The 20634-nt window shown below is 40.5% G+C and overlaps 1 protein-coding gene across 4 annotated transcripts in view; it reads left to right on the top strand.

Annotated features, from left to right (window-relative positions):
* LOC111338137 (TPR and ankyrin repeat-containing protein 1) overlaps positions 1-20628 on the top strand; it is a 47645-nt gene extending 27017 nt beyond the window's left edge. For all 4 annotated transcript variants that reach the window (XM_088733614.1, XM_088733613.1, XM_022944570.2 and 1 more), the window contains exons 6-20: positions 1288-1453; positions 1753-2129; positions 2436-2660; positions 2962-3192; positions 3943-4093; positions 4342-4733; positions 4903-5136; positions 5342-5572; positions 5664-5814; positions 6022-6447; positions 7680-10963; positions 11337-11981; positions 12566-15437; positions 15815-16162; positions 16576-20628. In XM_088733614.1, the coding sequence (XP_088589740.1) occupies positions 1288-1453; positions 1753-2129; positions 2436-2660; positions 2962-3192; positions 3943-4093; positions 4342-4733; positions 4903-5136; positions 5342-5572; positions 5664-5814; positions 6022-6447; positions 7680-10963; positions 11337-11981; positions 12566-15437; positions 15815-16162; positions 16576-16754 (9912 nt within the window). In that variant the 3' untranslated portion in view covers positions 16755-20628. The remainder of the gene's footprint in view (positions 1-1287; positions 1454-1752; positions 2130-2435; positions 2661-2961; positions 3193-3942; positions 4094-4341; positions 4734-4902; positions 5137-5341; positions 5573-5663; positions 5815-6021; positions 6448-7679; positions 10964-11336; positions 11982-12565; positions 15438-15814; positions 16163-16575) is intronic.
* Positions 20629-20634: the final 6 nt, after the last annotated feature.

Below are 20634 nucleotides of genomic sequence, written 5' to 3'. Positions count from 1 at the left end.
GCGTCAGGGGGTACTAGAAGGCCATCATTCTATCCTTTCATACTAAATGATCAAACTTGAATAAAGGAGAGCGTTCGCGCGGCCGACCTTCAAAATTTTTAAGTCGGATTTTTCGTTCCTTTGCGATCAAATTAGACCTTGTGGAACTCAGAATATAAATTAGCAATGCTATCTAATACTCTATCAGGAAAATAATGGATATTAAGGTCGTAAAGGTGATAGAATAAGCTCTTGAGTCAATGACACTACAATTCTCCAAAGCGATGCGAACTGTGGCCGTAAACCGAAACCGCACTTCCGGACTTCAATTCCATCGCCCGGTAAACATTACGTTTGAGTAACAATTTGTTCAAAAAACATAACACTACGCAATTTCTTGCCCTGAAGTCAACTAAACTCTTGATGAGTTTTACTGCGTGGGCTTTGTCCACGTAAGAAATTCGAACGTTTTTCGCTTACAACAGTAAATCAAGAACTGTTTTGAATAAAACTGTCGTCTCGAAATATCTTTTGGTCATTTCCGTCTCGCTTCCAATTGATAGAAACCATGAAACTTGTGATCTCTTCACACACGGACAAATTTGCATAATTCACTTTGAAGTTTGATCCGCATGCCTATTTGCACACATGCGAAAATATTTAGCGATTTTTATCTTTCATCTCGATTTTTGAGTAAAAAATCAATCGCAGGACAAATAATCGCCGTAATGCAACACAAAAACTCCTTTGGGGCAAATATTTCATTTGCGGAGCAAATAGTGGCAGCAATGCGACACAAAACCTGCAGGAAACAACAAAACTACGATCACGATCGCCGACGGGAAGTACGAAAATCGAACCATATAGAAGAAGACCGGACTGCATGCACTCTAGAAGGTTTCTATTGTTACAGACATACGGACGGACTTATACTCTGGATAGCGTAGTGTCTACGACTTCACAGAAGTCCATAGATACAAAAAGGAGTTAAGATTGGGAATATCGGATCAACATCGGCGGAGTTCGTTGTGGGCTCGGATTCTATCGTTACCCTCACTCACTCAGATTCTATTGTTAGAGTCACTCAACAGGACAGCATAGTAGCTTACGCTTCTTTTAGAGGCAGTAAGCTACAAAAAAGGATTCCCGGTGTACCATTGCTGACTCTGGTCAAGACTGTGGTGTGTTAAACTGGAGGTCTTGTTGCTCTCTAAAAGTATCCAAGGATTTTCATGTCGTGATCTCATAATTATACAATGGTTTAGTTGAAATGTAGACAATTTATGTGCCACGTATCATATTTTTCAGGCACACTATCGTCTGGGATCTTGTCTATTAGCGCAGAGAAAGTACAGGGATGCGATGAAGCCATTTTCAAGATCACTAAAGTTGTTGCTTAGTGATGCTTCACGGTTGGAACACCACGCAATAGATACTTTGAATCAACTGCTGTACGTAGCATTGAAACTGCCAGGTAAAGTAGTAGTTAATCGTGTCGTGATTTCAAATTTTCCCACAGTGTAGTTTTTGTTTTCTTGACAAGGAATTGACCGAATGAACAAGTCAATGAGTGTTGGAATCAATGAATGAAAAATAATTAAAAGCCGAAGCAAATGAATGGGTCTGGTTGATCAGTGTTCAAGGGACTAATGGTTAGACGGCATGTCGGGTAGTCAATAACAAATGGACGGAACAGAGGAATGGAAAGATAGTTAACTTAATGTTACTATGTATTACTTGTGATTTATGAAGTGTACACTTTTCTTCTTCTAGATGGCACGTCAAGCATACAATATGGCATTCCAAAGACTTACATCCAGACAGTAATAAACAAGGCCGTAAATGACAAGGATTGGGCCACTCTTCATCTTCTCTACTTGGGCGGAGGAGGGCCCACACAGTTTGAGAAAGGTTCAGGAGGACTTGCCGCTGGTTGTGATGCAAGCAGCGTCCCCTTAATAGAAGTAGTAAGCTGCGATTTTCTAGATCTCGAAAAATTCGTTAGCATATTGTTGGATCACAAAGCACGTGACACTCCCCAAGAAGGAAGAAAAACCGCGCTTGAACTGGCTATCGACCTGAACAAATTTGATGTTGCTGGTGTTTTGATGGAAAGAAACACTACTTCAGGACCTAGATTACAATTTGAGGTAAAAAATTCATTGTGTACAACTTTTCAATTTAAAGATATGAAAGCTATCTGATTTGGCTATAACCAAACGATTATACCACATTTAACGATTTTCCCATCACCCGACAGCTTAACAGATTATTAAAGTTGTGGAAAGGATTTATTGATTAAACTTTGTTCTCTTGAGGAACAAAGGTTTGAACGAGGAGAAAGGATGTGAAAGATCGTTTACAGTAACGGAGTCCTTCAATTTTAATGGTGCTGAAATAACTAAATAGCTTAATCCGATGAATTTGTTTATTCATTCTTTGTCGGTTTATTTCAGAAGAAATTTAAAGAGGATGCGAAAAAGGCAAGGGAAAAAGGAGATAACAATAAAGCTATCGAATTATTTAAACTTTCCTTGACGCAAGAGGGAAACACGACAGAGGAACAGCGTACAACGTTACAAACTCTTTGTGAATTGTACTTCCAAGAAAAGGCCTTTGAAGATTGTCTTCGCATAGGTCGCAAATTAAAAAAAGCTCTTCCCAAAGGATACAAAAATGAGGTAATATTTCACACTATGTTTGCTGTTTTACTTTGCTTTTTTTGAGCCTATTAGCAACTTAAGACATTTAATACTGAACGAGGAAATAGTCGAAGTAGCTTCCTGTCGATAAAACAGGACCATTAAAACAAATTCCTCTAAAATCTCCTAGACATAACATTCCATTTAATAGACTCTATTTGTGGAAAAAGTCTGCTTGATAATATTTAGTCTGTCTATTTGTTTATATGTCTGTCTTTCTATCTATTGGTACCTATCTATCTAATCATCTCTTCAATTTATTCATGATTATTCTGTAAAGGATAAAGCTACACAGTGGAAGAACTGGGGAAACAAGTTAAACGAGGAAAGAGAATATAACCTAATGGCTGAGTATTACACACTTGCCATAGAATTCACACCAACATCAAAGACTGAGCTCTTGGCCTCTCTTCTAAGTAACCGATGTTTGGCGCTGAACAACTTAAAGAAGTTCGAGGAAGCTTTGGAAGACGCAAAAGAATGCACCAAAGTGAAGCCAAAATGGTTCAGAGTAAGCAACTAATCCTTTTTTTATTTTCTTTCCATCAAAAAACAGTCAACAGAGCCGCTAGAGTTTTGATAGTGTACTCACAGAAAAAAAGGAGTTCAAGGAAGATTCATGAGCACCCCTCAACTTTCCCCTCCCACCCCGCCAACTCACTCCGGAACACAGGCCTCACACACTAAGCATCGACATGTGTGGCATCTGTAATGGCTTACGCATCATTTAAGATCATTTAAGAGTCGTAAAGTTTTTTTCAGCCTCTTGGTTTACCTATCTAAATGGGTCACTTTCATTCATAAAAATCATTATTAAATCATCTTTAGTCCGTAATATAATTGGGAAAAACTCAAGAAGTGTGTCGATTTTCTGGCGTAAGCTTATAGTGTTTGCAGGACACCAGTAGCAAAGCCTCTACAAAACGAGCATAACCACAGGATTACTGAGAATGATATTTATCGAGTGATCTGTTTGACATCGTCCAAAATGTGTCGTGTAGTGCAACCCCATACATCCAAGATTTAACGTTAGCAGAATGTGTTCATGATGGTGGAAGTTTCGTACTTTTTATGTGAATATAGACAAGTCATACTTTTCATGCCCACGTCAAACACAGTGCCCGTTAGGCAAGAACCTTCGAGTAATTCCTTAGAGTAACATATTTTTAAGGCGTAAAAGCTGTCAAATAAATGTGAAATAAAGCAGTCTTATATGACTATTCAGTAATGAAACTTATAGCTGGTGCTTACATTATTCCAGGGGTACTCGCGTCAGGGAACGTGTCTGCGAGATTTAAACAAAACTCGAGAAGCTCTGAAGGCGTTTTGTAAAGCACACACACACGCTCTGAACGACAAAGAGAAACAGATAACTGCAACAGATGTGATTACAACTGCTATGCTCATAGAAGGTTGGTGCTCTGTTCATAACAAACATTTCTACTTCATTTTTCATCATTAAATGAAACAGTAGATGGGAGAACCTGCCAGTTACGCTAAGATTGGTAAAGGACACTTTCCACATTTTACTGCAATAGAAATGTGTCCAAGCAACGGAAAAGGGAGGTCCTCATTTTTCACTAACAAGCCAACGTTTACAAAATTCTAAGTTCTGAAATCGAAGGCCGAAGGTATATTATTACTCCATTAAACCCTGTAGGTGGAGAGTCACAGATTACATGCACTCTGTCTCCCCAAGTGTTACAATTTCTGGTGAAGGACGCATCAGAAAAGAAAGAGTGGAAGAAACTGAGATTTCTATATCTTGGTAGCATCCCAAGCCCAGCATCTAGAGGACTGGCTATTGAATGTGAGTGTGATGCTTCGTGTGTGCCTCTGGACCTTCTCATCAAGTCGGATGTTGAAGATATACACAGCCTTGTCAAATCTCTTCTTCAACACAAAGCCTCCGTGGACGGATTACGAGGCTGTGCCAAACCTCCACTTTTAGCTGCCATGGAAATGATGAATTTTCCTCTGGCTGTGACTCTATTGAGAAACAATGCTGATCCAGCTTGCATAGTTGGCCATGGGATTTTCATCAACAGAGAGGTGTGAGATTCCTCTTCGGTAACAATGTGCAATCCAGTTTTTGGATCTTGAGACTTCCTTTGATTAACACGATTCGCAAACGCAAACTTCTTTTGGGTAATAGGTATTGTGCTCGGTTGACCTTTATAGGTGTACGTGATCCTTTATTGTGTGTCTTGAAATTTCATAGGGTCAACCTAAGCAATGGCTTCAACTTGGTCGCAAAGCAGTAGATGCCAATGACAGTAAAAAGGCTGTGATGCTGCTCAACATGTCTCTATACCTTTCGCATTCCAACACAGACAGAACAATCAATGCACAGATATACCATGCGCTGGCAGAGGCCTACTTCATTGGGAGTGAACATGAAAGATGTATCGACGCTGGAAAGGAGTGCTTTAAGATACAACCAGTGAAATCAGAGGTATTCTTTTTTTAGGGAGTCTTTTCAGGTTTTCATAACCGTTTGTCTAAGGAGCCAGTGCCAGCAATACCCTATCGCGGATTACCGCAGATTACAATGAATCTAGGATACATAATTTTCGTCCGTAATGGTTGACGTAATCACCTTAATGAATAACTTTTGCGAATAAAATCAACTGACTCATTTTTAAAATTCTTATTTAAAGGAAGAAGCAAAGAGATGGGGAGAACGAGCCAACCAAACCTTCCACTTAAGAAACTACAACCTCTCCATTGACTACTTGAATCAGGCTCTAATGTACACTCCTGCTGACTCCAGAGAGACTTTTTCACATCTGTTGTGCCGACGTTCAGAGGCTTATCAACAGCTGAAGAACTTCCAGAGCGGTTTGGAAGATGCAGTAAATGCGTCAAAGATATGCCCAAGAATGTCTGAGGTAGGTATCACATTATTATGTAACTTCACATTTACCTTTACTTTTACATGAAATAAACAAATTAAATTTACAAGGAGCATTCTTTTTACAGGTTTATCTACACCAACTTAAGTGTTTCCAGGCTTTAAAAAGGAAAAAAGAGGCGATGCATGCGGCGAACGAGTGCTTAAAGAGAACAACAGATGAGGACTTCATTAATGGCCTTTTGTGTGACGCCTTGGCTACTGCTGCCAGTCTTGAAGGTAAAGATTAAAAATCATGAATGGACGTTGCTAATAAAAAAAAAGTCATAAACACAAGTCGTAAACTTGCAGAATCCCAAGCAAAAACGTTGCTCTGTAAGACAGAAAGACAAAATAACTTTCGTCGAGTGGAAAGATCTAGACTAAAAATTATGGGTAACCTTAATTCAAATAGGTTGAAATTAAGTAGTAAACTCTTTCTCTTAGAGGGAACATCAGCTCTAACGGCCCCTGTGCCTAGCAAACTCCTGGAAAAGCTAGTGAGTGACGTGATAAAAAAGAAGAAGTGGCGTAAACTGAGAATCCTGTATCTCGGGGGAGGAGGACCCGGATCACAAGCAACAGGATACGGGGGATTGGCGACTGGCATCAACGCATCGAGTGTCCCACTTGGAGAAATAATATGCTCTAATGTGCCCGAGCGGCTCATTTTAGTGTCAGTCCTCCTCAAGCATGGAGCCTCAGCAAATGGTATTGAAGAATCAGATAAAATACCCTTAGAGGAAGCTATGAGACCGCCAAACCTACCCCTTGTGGAAAAATTGGTGCAGAATGGAGCCAACCCTTGTGTAATGAGCAAAGAAGGAGAGCCTATAATTCACCAGGCATTGAAGATTGGTCTCCAGAAGAACGGTAATATAACTAGAACTGATATAACAGTAGTAGCCTAGGGAGGCAGTGCTATTGTACAAGTTGAACACGATAGGACAACAGAGAAACGCTGTTGTCACACTACTGAAAGAGAATAAAGAGAGTAAAAAACCGCCTCCTGGTTAGCTCAATTGGTTAAGCGCCGGACTGTTGTGCGGAGGTCGACGGTTCGAGCCCCGGCCGGACCAACACTCAGGGTCTTAAAATAATTGAGAAGAATATGCTACCGCAAAAGAAAAAAACAAAAACAACATTGACTTTAGTTTTTTTTTAAATTAAAGAAATAAAGGCTTTTGTAGCCCGCAGTTAGCAAAGCTATTCTAGGCGGGTTACCTAAACAGACACTGTATAGGCTCTCACACATACACACACACACACACACACACACACACACACGCACACACACACGCAAAAATGAAATAAATAAATAAATAAATGAGCAAATAAAAATAAATAACAAATAATAGTAGTGATAATCATGTTAAAGGTTTTAACTGGGCCAGTCACACAAGTAAGTTTTTAACAGGTCAAAGAGAAAGCTAATCAGTTAAAATACAAATATAAGCTAGAAAGGTCAAGGTAGCGCAAGTCAACATTCATCTCCTCAATTTCAAGAATTTTCAAAAGCAAGTGAGTTAGCTCACGTTTAAAAGGTGCTTTCCTTAGTTTACGAATTTCAGGGGGGATGCCATTCCATATTTTCGCACCAACTCTAGAAAAGGAAAACAACTGATGACTTGTTCTCGCCTGCTACCTTTCTATAACATCGATCAAGAAATGGTTAGATATTCTAGTCTTCTCGGATAGGGAAGAATAAATGGAGGTCCCGTCTCCTGCATCTATTAATTAGTTAATTTGGTTAGGCAGGGGACGTTAAAGAACCCACTTCAAGAGATTACTGTGATGTGGTCTGGCCTGGTTACTGGGAATTGGGGGGGGGCATCTGTTACATTCGCTTTCATTTGATTGTAAACTGCTTAACAGTCTGGTAAAGTCCCCCGTACAGTGTTGTAAAGCGCCATGGGTTTAAGATATGAGCGCTATATAAATACAAGTTATTATTATTATTATTATTATTATTATTATTATTATTATTATTATAGTAACAAGGACTTGACCTTCTCTGGAGAAAACTTTTCATTTCAATTATGAGTGCTTATTTTTGGGAACATAACCTATTTTCTAATTAATACTTGTCATGATCGATTTGTCAGGGAAATTTGAATTCTTAAAAGCAATGCTGAAGTCCACACTTCCAGAGGTTCAAAGTGTCCAAGACACAGACGGTAACACTCTTTATCACATTGCATGCTTTGGCAAGAATGAGATGAAAAAGAAGTGTGACGCAATCCGAATACTTCGAGAGGCAAACATCAACCCGAATCTCCGAAACAAGAGGAATGAATATCCAATAGACAAGGTTCCGTCCAAACGTGATCCTCGTTGGAAGATGTTAGACACTGCATTACAGTGTTACAAGTCGAGTTCTTCAGACACTGACCAGTCGAGTTCTTCAGACACTGTTACCCACAAAAACAACCCCGAAAAGGTGTCTGATGAACAAGATCAAGACCTTCAACGGGCAGATAGAGAAGAAGAAGAACATGTTTCGAGTGGTAATGAAGAAAAAGCGACAAGAGGAGCCAGTAATACGCCTCAGAACGTCAATGTTTGGAAGATAGATCATAAACAGCGGCAGCGAGAGGAAAGGACGAAAACTATTGGCAGATTGATAGATGACATAAAGCCTCTTTCTACATTTGTTCCACATGTAATTGATACAAACGAAGAGCACGATGATATCGAAATTTTTAATGAGTCTTCAGGGAGCCCTCAGACAGCAGAGAGTATCATCGATGTGGTAAAAAAAGACGAGACCGTATTTGACGATCGAGATGTTGATGAGAATGAGATCATTGCAGATAATTATATAGAAACAGATATCGACTCCAAATCTCCTTTTGAAGATCTTCCTTGGGAAGTGGACTGTACTGATCGAGTTTGGAAGATTATGAGAAATAAAAAAGTTGGTGTCTCTACGAGGAGACGTATAATTGATAAAATTCGCATGTTAGCCAATGGAAGATGGAGTAAGACACTCTGCAAGAGACTCGAAGGTGAAGCAAAGAGGAAAGACATCGAACTTTACGAATCAAAGATAACAAAAGGTCAACGAATAATTTGGGAAAAAACGATCGCTTTTTCTGGTCGATGCAGCGAAAACCCTGAGCTCCGTCTGAACAAGAAGACTCATGAGGGTCGCATCTACTCAGACATCATTCGGGTATGGGACATTGTATTAGACCACGACAAACTTGACCGTTCTATAGACCTCATCGTCAAGTCACATGACAGAGGAATGGATTGTATTGTGAAAAGGAAACTCAAAGGCATTCCGGTGAAATCTGGAGGCAACAGCGTGTTAACTTCCGAATGTCTACCGAACAGTTATGAAGAGATTGGTGATTTGGGGCTAAAAGGAAATCCACCTGCCAAGGAAAGCGTACCGAAGAAGTCCACTATTGCTGACAATTTGCCTCAAATTTTCTTTCCACCCGCAAGTGCAAATGAGCAAGAGTATCACATACTCAAGTTCTACTCATTCAGCACTGCTCTCGTTAAAACAGTACTAGAAAGTGACATTTCTTCTAGGATCGACTTTCCTTTCAAGATAACTGAACTCGAGCATGCCATCGTTAACCTCCGCCCAGATCCTCCGGTGCCCATCATTCTTCTTGGTCGAAGTGGTACGGGCAAGACCACTTGCTGCCTATACCGCTTATGGAACCAGTTTCAAAGCTACTGGGAAAGTGCAGAAACTGCTGGCCCCCACTTTCCACGATATCTGCCCCCTCCACTGAAAATTGGTCAATGCTCCAACGACGATGAAACCCTACAAGGTAAAATCGAGCAAAATGTAAACCAAGCTGAATGTAGTCAAGAACAAGCATCTCCTGAATGCCAGCAAACCAATGCTTTGTCGTATTTAGTTTCAGCTTCGACGTTACAAAATGACGACCAAGTTCAAGTGATGCAATCAAACTCTCGCTCTACAAAGGTACAAAACCAGCTTGATCTAGAAGAAAAGAAGCAAACTGATATGTACGAACATCTACACCAGATCTTTATTACAAAGAACAATGTCCTCTGCAGCGAAGTCGAGAAAAATTTTAAGGAGCTATGCCATGCGTGCCCGGCGGCACAACACCGTATACCATTTGAAGACCAACCTCTTCCTGCCAAGATTCAGAACATTGCTGAAGGAGCGTGGCCACTTTTTGTTAATTCGAGAGACTGGCTTCTTAGGTTAGATGCCTCTCTTCCTGGAAAAACCTTCTTTAAACGCGATGAGGATGGTAGTTTGCTTCGGAAAATTGATGGCTGGGGAGGGGAAGATAGCCATTTACAATTTATTCCAGCCGCGGAATCAGACGACGAAAGTGACCACGAAGAAGAAGACGAGGGGCTCGTTGGAACCCAACATGACAGCGTAGACACTAAACAAAAGGGAAAAGAAACATCCTTTAAAGAAGACAGAGACCCCAGAAGGGAAATCACTTACCCAGTTTTCCAGTTTGAGTTGTGGCCAAAAATGAAAAAGACTTCGAAAGAGAGGGTTGATTACCATCCCACTTTGGTCTGGACAGAAATACGGTCCTTCATTAAAGGTTCTGCTGAAGCCCTGTTGGGTGAAAATGGAGAGCTTTCACTCGAGGATTATGAGTCCCTGGGAAAGAAGAAAGCTCCAAACTTCTCTGCAGACAGAAAGGTAATTTACGATCTGTATCGAGTTTATAAACGAGAGCGATCCTCAAAACGGATGTTTGATGAAGCAGACTTGGTTTACAACATTCACAAGCGTCTTCAACTTATTACTGCTCCTGAATGGTCAGTTCATCAGTTCTACGTGGACGAAACCCAAGATTTTACACAAGCGGAGTTGTCTCTATTAATTCGTTGCTGTCGCGATCCAAATCAACTGTTTTTTACTGGTGATACAGCACAAAGCATTATGAGGGGAATTTCCTTCCGCTTTAGTGATCTAAAGTCTTTGTTTCATCACGCCAGGAAGGCGGCAGGTATCACTGATGACCTGAATGACTTCATCAGAGTCCCAAAGAAATTGTATCAGCTGACACACAACTATCGATCACACGCGGGAATTCTGCGTCTTGCCTCCAGCGTGGTAGATTTGTTGCTGAGATATTTTCCCGACTCATTTGACAAATTGCAGAAGGATGAAGGTCTTTTTGAAGGACCGCGACCGGTCCTTCTGGAATCCTGCAGTCCTTCAGACCTGGCAATGATTCTTCAAGGAAATCAACGGCAATCTTCAAGAATCGAGTTTGGTGCTCATCAAGTGGTTCTTGTGGCATCAAATGAGGCGAGAGAGACATTGCCGGAAGAACTGTCACATGGACTTGTGATGACCATCTATGAGGCCAAGGGACTTGAGTTTGATGACGTCTTAATTTACAATTTTTTTAAAGATTCTCAGGTAAAATATCAAGATCTCTAAAATTATCGATCAAAAATGTTTTCTTCACTTTGAAATGAGGTAAAAAAAAAACCATGGTTCCTCGAGTTTCAATATGTATTTTTAAGGTACTACAGGCTACTTTAAACACTCTTTGGCGGTACGTGTATGGGACTGAATAAATGATGAGTGTATATTCAATAGCAACCAAAAATGATTACCCGTCTTTCTTTCACACCATTACAGCACTAAACTAGTGGTTAATATATTGGAAATCTAAATAGTTTGGGCTTCGCATAAGTGATTAAAGAGTGTTTTGAAAACGTAAATGAAGCATCCTCGGCATTTTTCATAATTGAACACACATATCTTGTTTTGTACTTTCATGCCCCAGGCTACAAAAGAATGGAGAGTTGTTGCCAGTTTCATGAGAGATGAAGGGTTCACTAATCTTTCAAGTTCGACTGGTCTTGCTGAGATAACAGAAGACAGCGTTACGGCACAATCCTCCCGTCCCCTTGAATTTGATCCGGACAAGCACAAGGTTCTCAATTCTGAACTCAAGTATTTATACACAGCGATCACTCGAGCCAGAGTAAACGTCTGGTTCTTTGACGAGGACAAAGAATCCAGAGCGCCCATGTTTGAGTTCTTCCAGAAATGTGACCTTGTTAAAGTTGTATCAATGGGAGATGGTGACACTGGATCTGGTGAGCTGGCCAGCATGTGTGCTACTAAATCAACGCCAGATGAATGGCGGAAGGGTGGTTTGCGTTTCTACAAACGCAAGTTGTGGAGGCTTGCTATACAGTGCTTTGAGTTCGCTGGTGATGAAAGCTGGGTTCAGAAAAGCCGAGCACAGCAACAAGCGGCAGAAGCCATAAAATTGCGTTCCACAAATCGTCAGCAAATGAAGGACGAGTTCCTCAAGGCTGGCGAAAGCTTCCTGAAATGCGACATGTATGATGAGGCCGAGATTTGCCTAAACAACGCCCGAGAGTGGACTCTTTTGGCTAGACTTTACGAGAAAACAGGAAAGGTTAGGAATACAACTGAATTAATGAATTCTTTGAAGCTTGATAAGTTTGCAGAAAATTTATGCAATGCTGGGTTAGGGTTTCTTCATGAGTGTGATGCGGCGATCAACTCGAAGCTTAGACATCCTCCCCCCCGCCATTTGAACTTCTGAAAGTTGGTTTGTTCAAATTCCCGCCCCCCAGGGCAAAAATTGTGTTCAAATGCCCTACCCAATTTTTTTTTGTAAAAGGCAAGGTCAACGACCGTGACTGTCTGCACATTGATTAAACTTTTAGACCTTTCCTTAGAGCCATTTACTCGTGGAAGTGAATTTTTTACCTTTACCGATCTCCATGTTCAAAGATATAACAATTGCATTCTACTGGAAAGATTTGACACTACCGGTTCAAATTCCCCCACCCCAGCTAGGCAGGTTCAAACTCTCGCTGCTTTCCCCCTCCCTGCCACGGAGGCTTATCGAAGCGTCGAATTGATCGGCGTTTAACACTAGTCAGGCTCTTTTCTGCTTTTTTGTCAACACTGACTTTCGATCCCGGTTATTTTTTCACGAACTGTTTCCAACTCTTTTATTTCGTTTTTCGATAGTTTCAAGATGCTGCTCGCCTTTTTAAGAAAGAAAAACTTCACAAGGAAGCAAGCAGATGTTACGAAGCACAGAACAACTACGCGGAGGCCATCGAAGTCTTTTGTCGTGCAGGCATCTTTGAAGAAGCGCTCAGTGCCCTTGAACGATATTATATCCTGGCATCAAGTGGTGACTTAGAGGCTAAACATGGTATTATTCCCCCAAGATCTACTCGAACGACGGAGAGGTTACGTCATCAACTTGCAAACCAACATTTCAAGAGAGGGGAAACAATCAAAATGGAAGAGGTCCTTCAATACCTTCCATCTGCTACCGACCGTATAACATTCTTGAAGAAACGGGGATGTATAATTGAAGCAGCCAGAGCCTTGGATGCTGACGGAAGACGGGATGAAGCCGCTAGACTTTTAAAAGACGCAGGAAAATTTGAGGAAGCTGAAAGATATTCTACTGATCCCAAGTTTTCCGCCGATTGTTTGATATCACTGGCTCGCACCACTACGAAGAATGACGACAGTCTTACGATTCTTGAAAGAGCTATTGAGAACTATCAGCTCTGTGGTGACCTCAACGGCCAAGCAGAGGCCTTGCTCTTACTGGGAGGATTGTCTGATGACTCTAAGAAGCTCCAGGACGCGGGGAGATTGTTTGACAAAAGTAAGAATCCCTGCGGGGAAGTAGAGAGTGTTATGCAATTGCTTGAGACGACGAATTTTGTACCTCCAAAAACCTTCCAACAGTGGATGGCTGTGAGAGCCTTGGAGAGAGTTCTGGGACTGATTACTAGATTACACATGCCTCAGAAAAAACTAACCTTGGCTGAAGAGAGCGAAATTATAAGGTGCGAAGAGCATTTTGGACTTTTCAAAACCAACGCCGCTGACGAAAATAGGTATTTGTGCAAATCCGGGGGCAGATTCTCCACGGTTTATCCCCAAATCATTGAAAACCATACCTCTAACACGGAGGTGATGATAAACACACTTGATGCACACAAAAAAATAGGACGATTCTTACTTAACGTCTGCGCCAAATTAGTTGAAATGATTCACGTGATGTTAGAGAAGACGCTGGCTAGAAGTACTCCGTGCACGAAAATGGAAATGGGAACGACGTGCGGCGATTCAAGTTGTGAAAATCAGCATGAAGATACGTTAGACCATTTCAACAACCGCTTCCTGGCTCTGTTCCATTTCGTATATTTAGAATCAGTAGTTGAATCGTTCAAGTCGGAGATAGCTTCAAGGAAAGACGAGCAGGAGACCCTCAAATTAAATTTAGAGGGATTTCGTGGATTCCGTGCCTGTCAGCGTTTTTACGACTTCTTGGTTCCCTCGTCTGGTTATAGAGAATACCATCTTTCATTGGGGAACATTCGCCGCCTTAACAAGACAAAACTAGTCACCAAGCGAATTTTTCAATTTGCCAACGTTTTATGGAAAGAAAATGCCGAGGAGTTGCGCCGGTCAGACACGAATAACTTTCTCAAAGTGTCATTTTGTTTGCAGCTTATCAACTCTTCTCACTTCACGGTGAAGTGGATTTGTGAAGAGGAAAAAAAGTTCGAAAAGAAGACAAGAACGCCAAAATTCAGGCCCACAAGTGAGCTGTTGGCAAAGAACGGAATGACTGGTCCTGATGAAATTGGACGCTACGAAAGCTACTTGCAATGGTGGGAGTACGGCAAGAAAAGGCTCTACGTTTACGGTGACGTGCAAAACGCTGCTCACATCATCATCAGACGTTTCCTTACTCTAACAGCAAAGCGAAGTAAGATGAGATATCCATCCATTGCCAATACCGTTATGATCCTAGAACATCAACTGACAGCTTGCCTTGCCTTGTACAGCCGTTTGACTACAGAGAACCGTGTGTGTCCTGTGTGTCTACCAGCAGGTTATCTGACTATGGTGAGGTTTTGGGACAATTGCAGGCCCGGAGCCGACAAAGGCACACTGACCTTGTACCAAGCTGTTGAGAATAGCTACGCTCAAGAGGCCGATAAAATAAAACTGTCCAAAGCCGTTCGCTCTTTGTTAGACTACATGGTGACACTGACATGCGGCCAGGTGGCCCATTCATTCGATGTTTTAGGGGACGCTCTTGACTCAGGAGAGAGTTCATCTTATTGTGACTCTGGAGAAGCAGAGAGAACCTTGGTGCTCTTCTTGACCATGATGTGCAATTGTGGTAAAGGAATTTCGATTCATCTGGAAGAATTGATGCTCAAAAAGATCTTGCGTATCAAGTCAAATCCTCGGTTAACAAGCCGTATCAACAGAGAGTTAGACAAAATCCAGGAGGCGCAAGGATCCCGTGATGTAGTAATGATATTGAAGACGTTCCTGAAAAGTAGGGCCGAAGAACTTTATGATCTCCGCTGGTATAATGGAAAATTATGGTATGATGGAGCATGCAATCCAACTACTTACCCAAACACATTCCACACAGACCTGTCGCACATACGCGAAGGACTAAAACAGGATCAAGGCCAAGAGAAAACGTCTGAAGACACTGAAACTGTAAATAAAACCGTAGCCGAAGCATCGGAGGAACGCATGGATGTAAAACCTACGGAGGAAGAGCTCAAAGAGAAAGAAAACATTCTAAGAGATGTGAATGCTACCACAATCCAAAGATGGTACAAACGAATGAAGTCCCTGGAGAAGAAGAAAGCGCAAGCCGGAGTAGTGCCCGCTAAAACATTACATAGGCTAGAGCCCACCCAGAAACAAATAAATTCAGAATCTGATGTCTTAGAGAAACATTTTTCCCAGTTCAGAGTCGACTTAACTGCCTGTGGAATCTGTGGGATCAGTTTCAAGCCTTCAGCTGAAGACACCTTTCATATGAACAATGAAGATAACGAAGGTAAAAAATCTATTTTCATTCTGAAATTATCTAATTAAGGCGTTACTTTCGTCGGCGTGCGAACATAAACCTTTTCCTTTGGTTCGCATTAAAAGAGATACGCGGTGACGTATGCGTACAGCTCAGTTGTATTAATGTACTCAAAACAGTATCGACAGTTTACTGATAATGTGATCAAGCTGAGGTTAGAATGCTAAAGAAAATGTTCGCACCTATCTTCAGTCGGTAACTTGCAATTAATGATCAAAATTTAGTGCACAAGTTTGTTCACTCCCTTTGAATAATCCTCACCTGCGTTACAGACTAAGTAATAGGGTGTGCTAGCTGATAAACGTACATACCTCTTCATGGATTACCTGTACTTTGTAAACCACCAGGAGAAACGGCTTCAACAGACAATGACGCAGAGAATGCAGAAATCCATGGAAATTCCTCGGCACATCTGGTAAAAGAGAAGGCTTACTTCCATTACAAAGATATTTATTTGTCAAAAGTCCAACCCTTATTTACACGAGAGAAACAACTACTCAAGGTGATAAAGGACCATTCCTTGTCGGCTAAAGTCGAATTGGATATGGAACGCGTAGAGACGAGTCTTTCTGTAGTGAAGAGTGAAGTACAAAACGTGGAGTCTACTTTGAATTGGGAAAAAGTCAGCCCTCTACAAAACGCAGTAACAGATTCTGAAATCAAACTGCAAAAGACGGAAAAAGTCGTAGAACAAGGTAATCACGACAGGTGTTTAAGCAATCTTTATATAAGGGTATGCCCCTAGAATACATTTCAAACAACATCAAAATGATTCGTCGGGAATCGGGCGAAATATTGATATCTTAAAAGATTAAAAGTTAAATTACCTTTGTAATATGGCCTATGGTAGGGGGGTGGGGGGTGGGGGTTGGATCAGTCTCTCACTTTGACTCTCTCGAAGGATGGTATAGTTTGTATACTAAGTGACAGCTGATGAGTCAAACATTTCCCAAAATATTTGACATCTAAAGGTAATAGGTTGGTAGGTAACACAAATCATATAAGAGGCAAACTTTTTTCCTTCAATAAAATCGGGGACGCAGCCTTGATTTACTGAGATTTCTTTTCACGCAAAAAAACATTACACAAAGCTTTTTCTAATCACCAGCGAAACAAGAGTCCTTCACTGCAGCTAATGAAGACAGTGAGCCAGAAGAAGAAGGAGACGGATTGCACGAGGAAGACAAAGAAGAAGAACATGATTTCAGTCCCATTCAAGAAATCCCACATGGAAACAAAAAAGGTAGTGGCAAATCTAAGGAGCGTCGTAAAAACCGTAAGAAGTAGAGAGATTGCGAGAAGGCATTTTCAGTTGCAGAAAAGATACATTTCCCTGTAAATACAATAGTATAAATATGTTTCAAGCTATGCAGAGTTTTAAATGACCTGTTGGGTAAGTTAAATCTCGTTTCGAATCTATCAGAAAAGATACCAATATTATAGGAAAAATCAATACCTGACGAAGGAGTTCCAGGTGAAATTGCACGCGTAACCGATTTTGCACTAATCCCTAAGCGATGAGTACGATATCGGTTTTCAAATGCAATTCTATGGGAAAATTCATCACTTGACGAGGGAATTCCGTATTAAATTGCACGCGAAAACCGATATTGCACGAATCGCGAAGCGATGAGTGCGATATCGGTTTTCAAGTGCAATTTATGATGGCAATTGAACTGAGTGGAGTGCAATTTGTATAGGTAATCACATGATTTCGAGTGCAATTTGGAATAAATAAGCACGAGTAAATTTTTTCGAAGACTAACAAAATTGCATGAGCCCGTAGGGCGAGTGCAGTTTGTGGTCTTTGAAAAAATTTACAAGTGCTTATTTATTCCAAATTGCACGAGAAAATAATGTGATTATGTATTAATAATATACATGAAAAAATACGAGGTAGCTTCTCATAACTACGCAGAAGAAAAGCGCGCGCATCACGTGCAAAAATAATTTATTCAAACCCAAGTGACCTTGACCTTGACCTTGATATTGACCTTGACATTGATCAATCATTCTGACCAATCAGAATGTCTGGTTTGTTTCTTTCTTTGCACTGAATTAACTCTCTTCTGCACTGAATTAACTCTCTTCTGTGCCGAATTAACTGAAAACTGCATTCATCTTAGCTAATCAGAACTGAGAAATTTTTTCATGTATATTATTAGGGCTGAAATCACAAGTATGATTTCAGACCAAAATTGCGCGACACAAGGTTCAATTACCACTTTATTACATCCATTTTGAAATTGCCCGAATACAGGACTTGGAAAATTCAAATCTTTTATTGATGCAGTAATGAGCCGGTTTTTAAATAAAAAGCGGAGCCGAAAATGCTTTTACATCTTATTTCGTTAAATAGCCCTAACGGTTCTTCAAATAGTCTGTAACTGACGATGATGTTCGTAACATCGAAACATGTCTTATGAATTAAAAAATGTCGTACTCTTCTTGAAGATAACGATTTGCTTTCTGCTGTCTCGACCTTTTAGTCAAAACAGAAAGACTTTGACGTCATGTGTCAAAAACTCAGTCAAGCGTAAAATGATGCGATTTAGAGCAAAAAATGGTGCGATTCGTGAATAAATCGCACCAATTAGAGCCAATAAGATTACAGGGACCACCAGTGATTTCAAAATGGATGTAATAAAACACGGAATTCATGAGTCAAGTAATAGATTCTCCTTGAATCACATAATTGAATAAAAACAAGAAGAAAAAAAGAAAAGAGCATTACTTACAGTTGTTATGTATACGTAGATGCGAAAAAAGGTCACTTAGCCTCTTTTTCAACACGCAATTCCACACTAAATACCTTGCTTCGTTAACCAATCAGAATGCGAGATTTTATTCAATGATGCGATTCTACACAGAATTCACGAGTCAGGTAAGGGATTTTCCTTCAATCGCTTAGTGGAACAACTTTTTTGCAGCTGTGGTGTTACCATTTGACGTTAGATGGTATGTATGCGAAACAAGTTATCACTTAGTTTCGTTTTCAATTCGGAATTCCACGCTAAATACTTCGCTTTGTTAACCAATCAGAATGCGAGACTTTGTTTACTTATGCAATTCTCTGCAAAATGGAGACATATCAGAACGAGCTTTTAGAAATTTAGTAGAGAACGAGGATTACCATAATTTGTGGGAAGATTAGCGTTCTCCAAACCCATTTTAGGGGGGGAGAGTATTTTTTTAAAGGATGTTTTTAGGAGTGGTTTAAGATTTTTTGAGAATTAACAAATGGTAAACACCACAGCGTACACTATTGAGTTGTGGATGTACACGGAAGGTTGCTTAGCACGAAAGAAGGGTAGTAGTCGCGCGAGGCGATAGCCGAAAGCGCTTCTAGCTTCTTGAGCGCTTAGCAAACCTCCAAAGAGTGCATCCATAACTCAACAGTGTACACTACGGCGTTTACCATTTGTTTTATAACATAACATTGCTACATTGTGGCAAAAGAGTTTTCTTTTATTTAATAAATCTTACGCGACCAGAAAAAACAAGCGCGCGCGGAAAACTAGTCTTTGCATTTGCTCAAGTCCGCAGCGTACACCCATGGGCAAATGGTGGACGTTGAGGTGGCTCGTACCAGTTTCCTCGCGCGGGAAACAGGTTGCTCTTGCGTGACGCGCGCGAGAGAAATGTGCGAAAGAAGCGCGAGATCAAAAGATGAAAATTCATAACAAAGATGGCAGCGCGTGGAATTTTTTCTACTTTCGTGAGAAGTTTACCTAAGAGCTTGTATTTGATGTGTTGAGCGGCCACTTTGAATGCAGGAGATAGAAACTAAGATAACGAAGACGATTTTCGGAGAAGTAAAGGTTGCTTCACTTCACATTTAAAAGAAATATTCAATCAATATGAAATCTTGCGACGGCGAAAAAAGAAGAACTCAAGTGAAGGATAATCTACCTGAAGTGGAAGAAGACTTTGAAACTTCAAGGAAAATAATATGATATAGCCAGAAGTCATGTGTAGGATTTTTAAGATGAGCTCGGGAGGCTGTCTTTGACGGCTGTTTAATGATTTTCTTAGCAGTAAACGTCCGTAAACATCAGATGGTAGATGCTTGCGCGAGCACACGCAATTGTCAGCGGTAGCTAAAACAGATCATGAGCAAACGTCGATCTTATAGAACCCAGATTTTTAAATGCGCGAGAACGCGCGTGGAAATTGCTAAAACTCACGAAAGCTATTGCATGAAAACAAGTTCGGTGACCCCTTCTTTTTATCGTTCCAATATGATAATAACGTCGGGAAGAATCATCAGAAAAAAAACTAGAAAATTCTACGGAAGGAAATTTGCGATGTGTGAAAATTGCCCTTTTGGTAGATTTTCTAAAATTCCCCTCCGTAGAATTTATTGTAAATCTTTGTGCATTTTCCTTTTCAAGTGCCAAAAGCAATCACTGAAAAAAATCAGGGGGTCACCGGGTTAGTTTACGAATTATTTAAGCCACAAGCTAAAAAATGCGTCTGAATAAATGAAAGCGTTGCCATGGAAACTGCTAGTGACGAAATGACAATTATTTTTGGATAACCAATGATTATGCAATTCAACCCCGTAAAAGTGTTCAACTGGCCTTGGTCAGTCTTTCTGTTGTATTCTTTCAAAGTTACAAACCATCAAAAAGATGAAAACCGGTACGAGCCACCTTAAATTGACCAATCAGAACGCGCGCTTTACTTTGGTCATGCAATTTTTTACAACTCGTCTCTGTAATCAGAATTTGTCTTAATTCGGGTTGCTTCAAGGGTTTGTAGGTTGGACTCGCGCTAATATTTTATTCCGTAATTTTACTCACGGCAACTCGAAGTTAGATAACTCGGACATCCCTCTCAAAGAGGTTTTACTTCCCTTAGGAGATTTTCCATAACGATTTGCCCTTCATAGCTCGATCCATGTTTTTCAAAACACGAAAAAGTCACCAAAAACAAAAAGAGAGTCCTATAGTATCAAGGAAGCTGTTTTTTCCCTTAAGTTTCTATTTTTACAGTCAAACTTGATTAAAACGAAGATGAAAATAATGAAAAAGGTAGATTAGTTGCGTTTGGCAGGATACACCAGAATAGAAGAAATTAAATCAATAATCATTTGGTGAATGTAGTGAAATTAAAAATCTGTGATATGAAGGGGATGATTAAAGAAGTCGTTGCCCAATTGTAA

The sequence above is a fragment of the Stylophora pistillata genome, chromosome 9 (assembly GCF_964205215.1).
Source record: "Stylophora pistillata chromosome 9, jaStyPist1.2, whole genome shotgun sequence".
Classification (NCBI taxonomy): Eukaryota; Metazoa; Cnidaria; class Anthozoa; order Scleractinia; family Pocilloporidae; genus Stylophora; species Stylophora pistillata.
This window is presented reverse-complemented; position numbering and strand designations above follow the sequence as displayed.